This window comes from Lactuca serriola, chromosome 6 (genome assembly GCF_051521515.1).
Source record: "Lactuca serriola cultivar US96UC23 chromosome 6, Lser_US96UC23_V15, whole genome shotgun sequence".
NCBI classification, from domain to species: Eukaryota; Viridiplantae; Streptophyta; class Magnoliopsida; order Asterales; family Asteraceae; genus Lactuca; species Lactuca serriola.
In genome coordinates this window covers 29,000,580-29,014,899 of record NC_136413.1, presented here as the reverse complement: position 1 = coordinate 29,014,899, position 14,320 = coordinate 29,000,580, and the positions used below count along the sequence as shown (strand labels likewise).

General features: G+C 31.7%; 2 protein-coding genes across 2 annotated transcripts; both read right to left on the bottom strand.

The window, feature by feature from the left end:
• Positions 1-3,937: 3,937 nt before the first annotated feature.
• On the bottom strand, positions 3,938-6,642 carry LOC145057202 (epi-cedrol synthase-like). The gene is made up of 7 exons (XM_079004983.1): positions 6,548-6,642; positions 6,057-6,330; positions 5,599-5,977; positions 5,222-5,440; positions 5,008-5,146; positions 4,517-4,765; positions 3,938-4,336 (listed from the first exon to the last, which is right to left on the bottom strand). Exons 1-7 carry the CDS (start codon positions 6,632-6,634, stop codon positions 4,043-4,045), a joined length of 1,641 nt encoding a protein of 546 aa, XP_078861109.1. The 5' UTR covers positions 6,635-6,642; the 3' UTR covers positions 3,938-4,042.
• Positions 6,643-9,155: 2,513 nt separating this feature from the next.
• LOC145057200 (uncharacterized) lies at positions 9,156-13,604 on the bottom strand. Its single transcript, XM_079004979.1, has 19 exons — positions 13,456-13,604; positions 13,216-13,372; positions 13,031-13,102; positions 12,847-12,918; positions 12,673-12,744; positions 12,500-12,571; positions 11,906-11,977; positions 11,751-11,822; positions 11,595-11,666; positions 11,413-11,484; positions 11,191-11,262; positions 11,034-11,105; positions 10,879-10,947; positions 10,736-10,801; positions 10,612-10,656; positions 10,458-10,522; positions 9,996-10,378; positions 9,722-9,917; positions 9,156-9,604 (listed from the first exon to the last, which is right to left on the bottom strand). Exons 1-19 carry the CDS (start codon positions 13,538-13,540, stop codon positions 9,420-9,422), a joined length of 1,971 nt encoding a protein of 656 aa, XP_078861105.1. The 5' UTR covers positions 13,541-13,604; the 3' UTR covers positions 9,156-9,419.
• Positions 13,605-14,320: the final 716 nt, after the last annotated feature.

Genomic DNA, 14,320 nt, shown 5'->3' with positions numbered 1-14,320 from the left:
TCAGACTTCATAGTATTATGGTCGAAATTTGCAATACAGCGGATAGTCTTCTCTAGCTACCGCCACTTCAACGCTCTATATAAAAAAGTGTAAACATATCAAATCTTCTTACTTCAAGAACATAAAATTCAATTACTTGTCAAAAATGTATTCATCTAATTCTCCACCTAGGGGGGCTGGTCAAAAATCTCGCATAAATTCAATCGTCTTTCCACCTCAACTAGGCATTTTAGAGCTTAGAGGATATCTGATGACATCAAGGAATTGATAACTATCAAACAAAAAGAAATTGTCTATAACCTTTATGATATTCATGTAAGAAGGGATGGGATGGATGCTTTGGAATATTAAATCAAAAGAAAAGAGAAATGGATAAAATATACACAACAGGAAATCAAGAAAGCTAAACAATGGATAGGTAGATACCAAATGATCTCTTATATGGGAAGAGCATATGGCAATAGACGAGGCGAAGGAGATGTGTCACAACTAACATCTTAGGACTAGAAATTTCTATCCATCTACAACTGGCTTCCTTTTGTGTAACTATGTAACACTAGGTGTAGCATAAGTTAATTTCAATCAATACAAATTTATACATCCAAGAATTTGTGTTTCTAGTTAAAACTCCCTCGTGTAAACTCAAAATGTAACCCAATGAGTATATTCACTCAACCTTGGGCCTTAGCCCAAGTTTTTTGGGTCCAAACACCCTTAAAGGGCCAAAACTCTCTTATTAGGCCTAATGGGCCAACAACCCCTCAACTTGGCTCCTTTGGGCCGAAGACCCACTTTTGGGCCATAATTGGGCCAAAAATCTATATCCAATACCATATTGGGCCATAAGACCCATATTGGACCTTATTGGGCCACGAAGAATTATTTTAAGCATATTGGGCCGAGAACCCTTTTATTTAGCCTCATTGGGCTGCAAACCCATAAACGGGCCTTCATGGGCCAAAAACCCTTATTGGGGCAATGGGTTCTCGGTTCATTTCCCTAGCCAAGCCCAAAAGATTTTTCTTTCTCCCCTCTCCATGACCGATCGGTCATTTTTTTAAAATGAAAGGAATGCATTGGATAAATGCATTGCCACCTCTATATTGTATGGTGGATAACCATGCATTACATCTCATGCATCTAAGTAACACTCACATCACAAACCCTAGAAGTCAACCCTATGATCCCTCCCCTCCCCTCTCATCGGCCGCAAACCCCCTAACGCCTCTCCATTCTTCATTTTCAAACTCACACTCCACCCTCATTTTCCTCTCTAGTCTCAAAAGAAAACCCTTTCTTCTTTCCTCCTCTAAAATCGTGAGTGTGTGTGTGTGTGTGTTTGGTCAAGAAGGTTCTTCAAGCTTACAAACTTGGTAAGTTACTTCACACTCAAGTTGTTTAACTCCATCTGATGCTAAGATCTCTCCTAAAACCACTCTATTTTCGTGTTTATGATCCTAGAACACCAAAACTCCACAAATCTCTTCAAAGAAGCTAGCTAAGGCCGGAAACTCACTCCATCATTCCTCTTCAAAACCGAAAAATCCCAAGGTGAGCTTCACATCCCCTATTTTCAAGTTTTTCTTTCTTTTGGGGGAGGATACAAGTCAAGGTCTTATGAAATCTTTGTATAATTGTTTGTATGGTATGTTTTAAATGTTATGTGTGTGTTAAAATGTTGTGATATTATACTACAAGCTCCATAAATTTGAGATTCATACAAGTCTTGAAGTTATTGGAATAAGTTGCCTTATGTAACTTCTCATGTTTGGTTAATAAGGTTAAGTATGTTTAAAAACTCACTATGAAACTAAAGAAAATATAAAAGGGACCATATTTGACAATAGAGTGAAAAATGAGCCTTTGATCACATTTTCGGCATTAATGGGCCAAAATGGTCATTTTTGATATAAATGGGTATTTTATGTCATTTTCGGTATTTTCGGACTAAAATTGAATTTTTAGTAAAAATGAATCATTTATGATATTTCTAAATTAAAATGAGCCGAAAATGAAACATATAACAAGTTTGGGCCAAATATGACATTTTAACTTAAAATGGGCCGAAAACAAACTATTTAGCAAACATGGGCCATTTTTGAACACTTTTATAAAAATGGGCCTTAAATGAGTATTTTAGTAGGAATTGGTCGTTTTCAACAATTATAACAATATTGGGCCATTTATGACCACTTATGGTAATTATGGGCCATTATTGACCTTTTGGGCCATTTATGGCATTTTGGATAACTATGGACCTTAATTGATATTTTATATAAAGTTGGGTCATTTTTGTCATTTTCAGTAATACCGGACCATCTTTGACAATATGATTAAAAATGGGTTATCCTCGGCATACGTGATAAAAACGAAATATCTTGGCAACATACACAATTAACGTTATTTATAATATTAAACAACGAGATCAACTATTAGCGTAAATTTATGTTAGGATTCTATTAAGATGCACCTTTACCGTACCTATTTTAGCGTACATCGAAAGTCCTGTAGTAGTTATAACCAGAGTCTCCTGGAGGAGAGCAGAAATTTGTGTATAGATCTATACGGGATTGACACCACACACCTGAACTGTTCGCTACAGTTAGACAAACCAGTCTACGGTAACAAATGTCTTTTCTGAAACCGACGCCTAAAGAACGTCAAGACAGACACTCTGTCATATTAGTATGGTACGTTATAACGACTCACTTAGAATATAACTATATTATTTAAAATTTACGCGGGACACACATTTAAATTGTAACCAACTACGGGTTGAATACTTTAAACACAATTTCACCACGTAGGTCTTAGGGTTTTAAGACCACAACTTTTGTATAACATAAAATATAGGATTTTCTGGGGAAACATTTTTCTTACAAGATCTCAACACAGATAAACAAGAACACACACACAACTATACATGATATGAAAACAAGACTCATAAACTATTTTTTTACAGAAGATATTGGATTTTTTGGGGTTTTAACTATCACAAGGTTTTTATATAAAAAATTCTTATGAACTCACCAACATGTTATATGTTGACGCTTTTCAAACGAATTGTATTCTCAGGAACTTGTTAAACAGGTTGGCAGCTAAGGAATTTGGATGTGGTTGTATTTTGTTTTTCATCATACACTTGATATTTTTGGGATGTAACTTTATGAACAAACATAATGATGTAAACTATGTATGTTTTTATATTTTATGTATGGTGATGATGATGCCTATGTTTCATTTATATACACTTGTTATGATATCACAAGATGAAGTCATTCGCCTCTGAACGTTTCCGCCGTTCCGGTTCGGGGGTGTGACAAGATGAATGATAAACAAACATGGTTTAACATGTAGAAAAAATCATATGATTTATCCATGGACGATTGTAATGAAGATGACAATTAGTATGTGTGTTTTAAAAGCTTATGTTTTATTTTGTATAATGTTAGCTAGTGTTTTATTTATTAATATTTGGTAATTTGTATTTATAATGTTTTAATGGTATGGTTTTTATTAGCAATGAAAATGTATGCTTTATGTTTTATCACCAAATAATGAATATGTGCTTTAGCCAAGAACTGCATGGGTGGTAAGTGGCATAATTTTTGTGTAGGTTTTCACTACACAAAAGCATTACTTCCAACCATGGTTGAAAATGTTGTTAAATTGTCTGAAATTCTTGCTAAACTAAAACGACCTTCAACCCAAAGTTATGTTTTCTTCTATCAAACCTAGGAAGACAATTTTGTGAGACTTCATAGTTTCTCAGTTGTATATTTTGATTAATGTTAGAAAATTGAATTTTTAGTTTAATTGGGTAGGGTGGTTGCAAATCCTTTCTAGGTAATTCATTCCTTGTAATTTTCTAGCTTTTGCTAGTTTCTAATTTTATGTCGTTTTTCCAAAAAGAAATAAAAAAAATTAAGACATCATACACAAAAAGAACTTGACATCTTATTATTCCCATAATCAACCATCGTAAAGAAAAATCCCCCACTTCAAAATACATGGAAGACAATAACTAATGAGGTATTGGAACTCATATGATGATAGCATCGACAAGGAGAGAGTTGATATGATTTATAAGTTCTTCGCCAACATGTGTGAAATGGTCTTTATTCTTGTACATAACATCCATTCCTCGTCCCAAATTGATAACCCGCCTAATTATAGGCATTTTAACATCTTTACACATGTTGGACTCTTTATTCATTTCTTTCCAAGCATCTTCAACTTTCTCATTGAATACACCATATACATGTTGCTCAGCCACATCAAATTGCTTCATGTAGCATTCGATGACAGAGGCAACATGATTTCTTTCTTGCTCGCCCTGCATTTTTTATCAAATGATTTGAAATAGCATATGTTATACTTAATTAACAAAGTATACATCCAAGATTAATGAATAACACATAAGCTTTGAATCATATAAGGGAGAGGTTAATGTTGGTTGTTATGCAATTACATATAGATTGCTTTTTAGCATAACAAACTTTATAGTTGGTTGTACCTTGTGGGTGACAATATCATCCATCAACCTACAAATCCCACAACAAGCTTTGACAATAGGAGGATAGGTGAAAAGCCATTGGAATGTCTCCCCTGTTATTTCATCATCCATGGCAGCAAAACTTGACGCAAGAGCAAATATAAATCCAGTAGAGATATATGCAACTTCTCCGTGTTCCTCAATGGTTGGAATATACTTATCATGTGTCCATTGTGCTTCTCTCATGTAGCTTCTCATGTATTCTTTCATCTACTCAATCACATACAACCAAATCAACATGATTCAACAAATTTTAAAAACTCCAATAATATAGCCTTAATGTTCTAAAACTCTATATAAAACAAAAGAATTCTATATTTTCTACATTAAAGAAAACCCCTATATATAATAATTTGGACAGTCCATGATAAGCTTATGTCCAAGAACCCTGCATATTCATATTACTTTTGTGAAAGATACTATTACAAAGATGAAATCATGTTGAATCTTACCGACTCTTTGACATAATTAAGACGATTGACTTTTCCTTGTTTAGCCAAAGTTTCCTCCATTTCTTCAAAAAGATTCATGAGCATTTGGTATAAAAGTTTCATGTTTTCTGGAAGGTTGTTAGGACATGTAATCGACCACCTATAGATAATTAAAAACAAAATGTAACTCAATATGTCTTTTTAAACTATAACTTCCTTTTTTCAATTTTTTTACCTCTGGATTACTTCTGTAAAAATCAAAAGTTCTTCATATGTACCATAAGCATCATAGGTGTCATCTATAAGTGTTCCTATTGCTAAACCTCTAGCCACAAACATTCTACCAATAGAATGTTGAGGATCAGAATACACTGCTAATGCCCATAAGTAGCATTCAACCAATCTATCTCTTGCATAAGGTAGATTGTTTGGGACATCGAAGCATTTCCACCACCTATAGTAATTTAAAAATATACACATTTATAGTTAGTTAGTCTATATATGTGAAAGATATTTTGGATCCATAACAATACCTAAGGAGAAGGAAAGAGCTTAAATATATATATATATATATATATATATATATATATATATATATATATATATACATACTTGGATATTTGGCAAATCTCCTTTTTATGGAGAGATTGAAGCAGGTTAAACCCTAACTTTGCAAGTTTTAGCAACGAAACATTGTGACAAGTTTGTCGTTCATAGAAAGGTATGTAACGTATTGCCTCGAGTCTCGGCAACCTTTTATTTAAAGGTTGCTTTAGTGCTTCGTGTATTTCAGTAGAAACTAGGTTTAGATGGTTGCTCTTTGCCATGTCATCAAGACACTTTCTTGAAAAATTAAGAGCATCATCTAGTATGACCTCGCCGGGTATACTCATATACGAAGCCTCATACAAATCAAGTAAGCCTTGAAGGTCGTTTTTTAAGGGCTCATGACTAAAACACCCCTCTTTATCCTTGTATGTGTTGAGATTATCTGTTTCATTTCATGTAAGGCATCATTAGTTATGTCAAGAATAAACGAGAAACACACACACAAAGAGTATAGTAATTACCACTTGAGACGAAAAAGCCTTGTTGTCGCATGAGTCGAAACCATATGGAAGTACCCATACCATTCCAATTATCACCATATGCATCATAGATTTGTTGCAAGGCTTGATTAATCTCCTTTTCAAAATAATATGCAATGCCAAGGCGTTGGATAGCATCGATCAGTTTTAACAAATTTAAATGTTGTGTGGGATCATTCAAACTTGTCAATATTTCTTTCCTCACTTCTTCTTTCAACTCATCAACCACTTTTTCTATCCCGTCATTGTCTTCTTGCTTCATTTACATATAAGACGCAATTAAATTTGTTGAAATTCCACACGAAGGAACATTAATTCTTCATAAAACGTCTACATAAATTATCTTATCTTATATAGAAGCATGAATATATATAGATAATATAGAGCTTCATCATATTACTCTAGCTTGATAACATTTATTTTCTAATACACACAAATGTTGTGTTTATGATAACTTGTAATACTTTGCATACCTCTTTATAGTCCAGAAACACATCTCCCCAAATGCTGGGTGGAAAATCAACGGTGGGTCGGATAACGTCCTCTTGTTGAACTGGCATGCTTTATTTTTGGTGATGTTTTAAATAATTTGATGTGTAGCTAAAAGGTATATATATAGGTTGATGGATACATCCTCAGCATATCTTATGTGATAAAAGGGGATATTAAATTAATGTGGCACATTGTTCAACTGTCTATATACATAACATGCATTCCTCGTGGCTCTTTCAAAAAAAACATGCATTCCTATTAAACCTTGGGAATGAAAACCTTTAAAAAAATATATCATCTTTGCCTTGTCCCATTTTTAAATCTAGACATGTTTTTGTAAGGGGTATACACCCCATTATTTCATTGAAAATAATTGATATTACGAGTAAGAAAGCGAACACATATAGTCGGTTGGTCTTGAGGAATTCAATATTTTCAAAGACCTAGGATGATTAAGAAAAAAATGGCCCTTATACTTATTATAAGTTTTTATTTGTAAATAAAAATATATAATAAAAAAATGGTCATGTGTAGTTGCCTACTTTGCCCCCCTCAATGCCCCCATGCGTATAGTTTCACGATTACGTCCGATTTATATTCACAACTACATCTGATTTATAATTCTTTTTCAGGTTATTATCGTAATTAACAATTACGTCCGATTTGTAATTCTTTTTCAGGTTATTATCATAAAAGCTATTACTTACAATATTTTTCTAACTTATTCCTAAGGTTATTATTATTATTATTATTATTATTATTATTATTATTATTATTATTATTATTATGTAAAAACTATAAGTTCTAGAAAACGGTTCAATCGGAAAACTCATCGGCTTCAATGAAAACGGAGTTAACACGATATTTGAACGATGCACCAACCCAATACTTTAAAGACTTTAATATTTGTTTTGGTGGAAAAAATAATGCATCCCATCACTCGATTGTCTCAGGTATGGCAAAAGGTTAACTTTAATTAATTATATATTTTATTATAGTAGTTATTATAATTTAACACTTTATATATTTATATATTTTGGGCATTCAAATCTCTAGTGTAGTATCCAAATCGACTTTTAGTACAAGATGCTACATATTTGATCCTTAGTGAACAAACTTGGTTGCACCTATAGTAGAGACCTTGGTTTGCACCGAAGATTGGGTAGGAAGTTGGTTGCAGATGTGGACAACATCGAAGACATTTTCAAAGATGATGACACTGCTAAATGTAATTATAAGTTTATTTTATCATTTAATAACAAAGTGGTGGTTATGTATTCACTTTTACATTAATTTTTTCCGTATATATGATGTTGGAAGACACGATAAGCAACCGAAATGGAAATAGGAAAATGACGATAAAAATTATTGGATAGTTAGATAGTATTAGTATTTTTTGGTAATTGGTTATTGGTTTGTAAGTGATATTCGTTTGGTTGGTATTTGATTCACGATTTAATATTTTTTTGAACTTGAATTTTGGGTATAAGATTGTGTGTTTAATGATATTATATATATGTAATGTAAGCAAATGAGTGAATGATTGCTATAAACATGTACTGATTAATGATTAATGTTTTTCAACTTGAATGTTGGGTATATAAAATTATGTGTTTAAATATTTACAATTAACTTGGTAAAATGCATTTTAAAAACTTTAGTTGGATCATTTAAAATGTTTGAAATGTGGTAACAGACAATTTATAAATTACAATCTAAAACCAAATATTATTAAGTGAGTTTTTTTTTTTATTTTTTTTTTAATTTAATTATTTGAAAAGGGTTAATCATATGATTCATTGTTAGTTTATTCTAAACTCTATTTAAAAGTCTTCTACTACAACTCAGAAGTATGCATATATAATATTATTCGTACAATAAACTTTGAATTTTAATTATGTGTAAAGCATATATTTTAGCCAATTTTTTTATAACTTATGAAACATGTCTTTGAATTTAAATTACTATATATAAAAAAATTTAGTTTTAAGTTTGTAATCTTATAACAAAGTTGATTTCCTAAACTACTTACATACTCATTAACCAGATATTTGACTCAAATGTTGGTTTTCAAACCAAGTATTGTCATTCTACAAATTGAATCACATATGATCGGCTAGTCATAAGATTTTCAATGCCTTAAGCAAAACGACATAATAATATGCCCATTTATCATACAAAATTACAAGGTATACATGATTCTATTCCCACAAACTAAAAGTTAGAAACTTCACCTAAAACATGGGTCTTGAAGCAAACATATTTATCTAACAATGGCAAAAGGGCATTACTATTATTTATCTAAAAAAAAACCATTTTAATATTTAGTTTTTGTTTAATAACATATTTGTTTGAAAGAGGGAGAAAGCATCTATGAAGAAAGATCTGAAATAGGGAGAAGGTATCTATGAAGTTTCTCGACAAGCCAAATAAAATAAAAAAAACCATCTCACTTTGGGGATTTGGAAATCCCTAAAAACGATTGTTCAAATATAAACGAACTTAAAGTAACCTAAAATTGGATAACAAGATTAATTAAAAAGAAACAATAAATCAAGAAGAAAATTTTAATGGGAGAAACCAACAAAATGACCACAAATCTGTTGCATCATTATTTCTTACCTATACAAACAGAGAAATGAGATTACAACAATGGCAAAAGAAAACTATAATAAAAAGTGAAATAGCAACTCACTAGTGAAAGTCAACCTTGACCCAAGACTTTTACTATTTTTCATATTTAGTCCCTTGACATCTAGCTATATCATTATATGACGCACACCATTTTTTAATATTACTACAATGCATACACAGATTCAACATGATCATACGCCACAAGGAGGAGTTGTTCATCTAGACGGAAGTTAAGCTCTTCTTGGGCGAATCTGTAAGGATACGAACATGTTCTGGGGTCTTCTTCTTCCACCATAAGTAAAAAACAGAGCATGCTATGAAAATTCCGGCGACACCTCCGAGTGTTATTCCGACGATCCTTCCGACCTGCTTCTTATCGTTGGAAGAACCACCACGGGAAGATACTAGTAAAACAAAACAAAGATTATTCCACAAGAAATGAAGAAATTGGCATTTGAACCTATGAACCCTAAATGTCGATGTTTAAAACCCTAATGCTCGCCGGTGGCCGAAAAACTAACCTTGTGAAACATGTATAGCCGAGATCAAGGGGCCAAATGTGCTTTGAACCGGAATGCAACAAGTACCCTTTCCAGCCCACACCAGATGAACATCAATGATCGTGTTCGTCACGTTCGCTTCAAATGATCTCACCAACGCCTTATTTGATCCCTGTGCTTCGTTTCTTATGTTGAAATCTTGAAGAACCCTTTCTCCCTTTTCAATTTTGTTACATCAAAATTAGGTTAACCATGAAACACAATATGAGACTGAATCTGTAATCAATCGATGTACCTGGATATAAACATCGAACAAGCGTCTTCCGAGACCTTTCCATGATGATCTTGAATCATCATCCATTTGTATTTCAGAAAAATGGAGTTCGACATTGTATTTCGCGTTTCTCAATCCTAATCCGTAATACCTCAACGAATTTGGTGAGATTCTTGCTGTTTTATACAACTCGGAATCTAAAGTAGCTGTGATTTGAGAAGCTGTCTGTGTCGTGTATTGAGGTCCATTAGGGTTCGATATGAAACTCCCTGTGTTGCTTACTACCCATCTGTTGTTCGAACCTGTGTAGACTGATGAAGCTCCTAGGGTTTCTGAATCATCATCGAATGCAACACCATATGTAGATACCATTGAAGATCCACCACATTTTACAGCAAACGAATCTACAGCCATTCAAATAAAGTCAAAATTGATATGAATTCTTCAAATTTTCTGAGACTTTTTGATGTTCACGGAACTTACTGACTGGAACCTTTTCTGTGCACTGGTTATCAGTTACCAGGCAACGTGAGATCTCAGAGGTTTTCCTGCACTGATTCATAATCAGTTCTTGACAGAAAACATCTCAAGAAAATTGGATTAGATGAAGATGATGAAGAACACCATGAAAATTTACCCTTCTAGTAAGCCATCTCCATTTACCAAAGTTCCTACAGCATTCCTGTAGAAGAACTGTTACATTTTATGCAGTGTTTGAATGATTCTTACTTTTTAAAACGTTGTTGAAAGTTGAAACTCACATTGATCTTCCAATTTTGGTGAAATTAGCAGGCAAATTCCCAGTGATGGAATTGAATGAGACATCTCTGTTGTAAGATTATAAAAAAAAAATTAAACACATGAATATCGAAGGGCAAAATAGTCAATTTACATGAAAACTTACAATGCCCGGAGCTGTGGAGTTATGATATTCGGTGGAATCACCCCATTTAAGTCATTGCTTCCAAGATACCTGAAAATTTTATAAAATTGTGTTTTAATTGAAGATTTGTAATCTTTTAATTTAAAAAAAAAAAAAAAAAAAATCCAAATACTTACAAGAAATGCAAAGATTGTGAATCTTGGAAAGAGTCTGGTATGACGCCTGTTAATTTGTTGAAGCTTAAGTCCCTTTAACATATTAAGTAAAAAAGAAACAGTTACCTTCAAAGTCATGTATCTGTTAAGTCCATTAAGTAAAAAAGAAACATCTTACAGGATTTGTAAGTTGACAAAAGTGCCAATTTGTGAAGGAATTTCGCCACCCACTCTTGAGCTTCTCAAGGAGCTATACACAAAGGTTGAATTACATTAAATATTTCCAAAACTTTATAACTAATAAAGGGCATTTTAGTCATTTAACTTAGAGATGTAAGAACTAATAATCAAAACAAAAGTAAATGAGAAGGTAGTGATTAGTGAACTAGTGAAGTCATACAGAATGGAAAGGCTTGTGAAGTTAACTAAGAAATCAAGTGTAGAATCTTCACCACCTAGATCACCGATTCTCCTATAAAAAACAAAAGAAATGAATAAATAGATTAAATTCATTATATCATATAATCAATATTTATTCTCTAATTATTTCTAAAGTTTTATAAAACTGCTAAATGATCTTACAGATCTTCTAGTTTTGTCAAAGCTGCATAACTACTAGGAATTGGGCCTTCAAGAGATGTTCCTTCAAGTCTCCTAAAATATAAATGAGAATTTATTTACATGAACTAAATTTTTATAACCAAAAGATATATGATTTCTAGAGGTAATCTCGTTTACAATGTTTTTAGATTTGTAAAAGTTCCCAAAAACTCAGGAAGCTTTCCAGTAAAACCATTGTCAGAAGCCCACCTGTCACACAAAAAAAAACTTTTCAAGATATGAATTTTTTTATAATAAAAAGTTCACAAATGTTTCTAGAATTAATTAATTACAGCGTATGAAGTGATTTCAAGTTTGAAAGTTCTTGAGGAAATGGTCCACTCACTCCACTGCTGTCTATGTACCTAATTCAACAATAACATAAATCAAACAAAGAAACTTGTAAGAAAAATTATATATTTAATATATATATATATATATATATATATATATATATATATATATATATATATATATATATATATATATATATATATATATATATATATATATATATGCAGCTTACAAAGTTAGGGTATGTTTTCTAATGGGTAAAGCACTAATCTGGATAGTTATAGGATTGTTATTATTTTTTGACTTAATCTTGATAGAATGACTTAATAGGTTAAGCCAAAAAAACATGGCTTAATATTGTAAAATTTGTTTTTTTGCTATTCTTTTTTATCGCGACTCCTTTAATATTAAAATCAATGAATATTGCAAATTTTTTTTGGAATATAAGAGTAAAATGGTTATTTTATCATTCAAACGGTTTCATCTATTTAAAAAAAACAAAAAAACAGAGCTTATGTATACAACATTTTATCTAGATAAATATCATTATCCATATAGCCCAATTTACTCATACAAAGCAGACTCTTACTTACAGTTGCTCTAAGGAGATCAACTTTCCTAAATCAATAGGCAAAGGTCCATTGAAATTGTTTGAACTGAAGCTTCTGAATGAGAGAAAAAAAATATATTATTATAAATAATAAGGGTGATTAATTAATTAATGTTTTATGTCATTAAAACATAAATTAAAGATTTTTATACTAACAAAGATTTCAAATCCGTGAGATTCCCAAGCTCCATAGGCACGACACCGCTAAAATTATTGATACCAAGGCTCCTGATAATAAATATTAAATATTAAATAATTAATAAAATGACATGTTATTATTATTGAATTCACAATTATAATAAGTTTGAAAGAATTTTAAAAGATACTAACAAATATTGCATTTTGAATAATCTTCCAATTTCTTTAGGGATAGAGCCACTCAATACATTCTGTCCGAGGTTCCTGTAGCATAAATTATATAAATTTTATGTTAAAAAGAAATACATTTCAGCTAAAATTTTAAAATTCAATTTTTTTTAATATTTCTTTATAAATAAGTTTATTGGTTTCTTACAAGTCAATAAGCTCAGTAAGTTGAAAAAGTTCTTGTGGGAGTTCACCAGATATATCCAAAGCATATAATTTCCTGCAAAAATAATTGAATTTAATGTAAACTTTCATTTTCTTTACAACTTGCAGCATTAATTTTTTATTTAATTTAAAACATAAATATTAAAAAAAAAAAATGAAAGAACTGACAAGTGAGTTATGTGGCAGACGTTGTTAGAACAATCACAAACAATTCGTGGGTTTGCATTTTCGGTAGCCCAAGATGCATCACGAGTGCAGGGGTCAATTGACAAGTTTACCCTTGAACTCAAACCCCAATAATCTATCACTTTCTTTATAGCAATCACTGTAAAAAGAACAATAAATAAAAAAAAAAAGATCAAAACTTGTGTTATGATTATGAAGTCAAATCATGAAACACATACAAACCTTCATTCGATCCAGTCGTTATTTGAGCATCAACAAGTTTATGTATGGAGAAAAACAAGAAACAACATAAGCTTAGAATCCCCATAATTAGGCAATGAAAAAGCTTTACTTGATGTTTATATATTGTAAAGAGAAGTATAATTTTTAATGCATAAGGTACAACTGTGTGACCATAAAAGTCCAGGGTTACAAACACTACTAGGTCAAGTGTACATCATCATCATCATCATCTTTTTTTTTCTTTCTTTAATAATTCAGTCATGTTTCTTGATGGGAATGATATTAGTTAACATCAAGTGGGAAATATATGAAAAGAATTAAGGATGTGAACCTTTTGTTTGAATCTTGACTTTAATCTTGAAATTTTTAATTGAGTCTAGATCATACGGATTGCCGGCCTATGAAGAGAGTATAATACATGATTAGATAAGTAAAGGGTCGTGGTCAAAATTGTCTTTTGAGAATTTAAGAACAGAAATTATGAAATGGGTGATTTTGTAAGTTTTGATTATAAGCGAACAAAAACTTGATGACATGGAAATCATGTTAGTGGACCAAAAGATTCAGATGATTGGGTGCTATCAAAAGCTACAAAAGTTACAGGAAATTCTCTTTGGGGGATTTCATCAAAAAGATGGTGGGTGTTGGCTAAAGAATTTGATTGGTAGAAGCGAAGAAGAAAGTCATGAAACAAAACTATGTTTATAGAAATGTAAAGGGGAAAAAGGGGAAAATATAATACTAAAAGGGACATCAAATACATAATTCTCGTGTGGACCTCATTTCATATCTACCAAAATTTTGATTGTTTCATGAGATTTTGACCCCAGACTCGTTCGACATCCTTCCTAGCTGATTCTAGGAC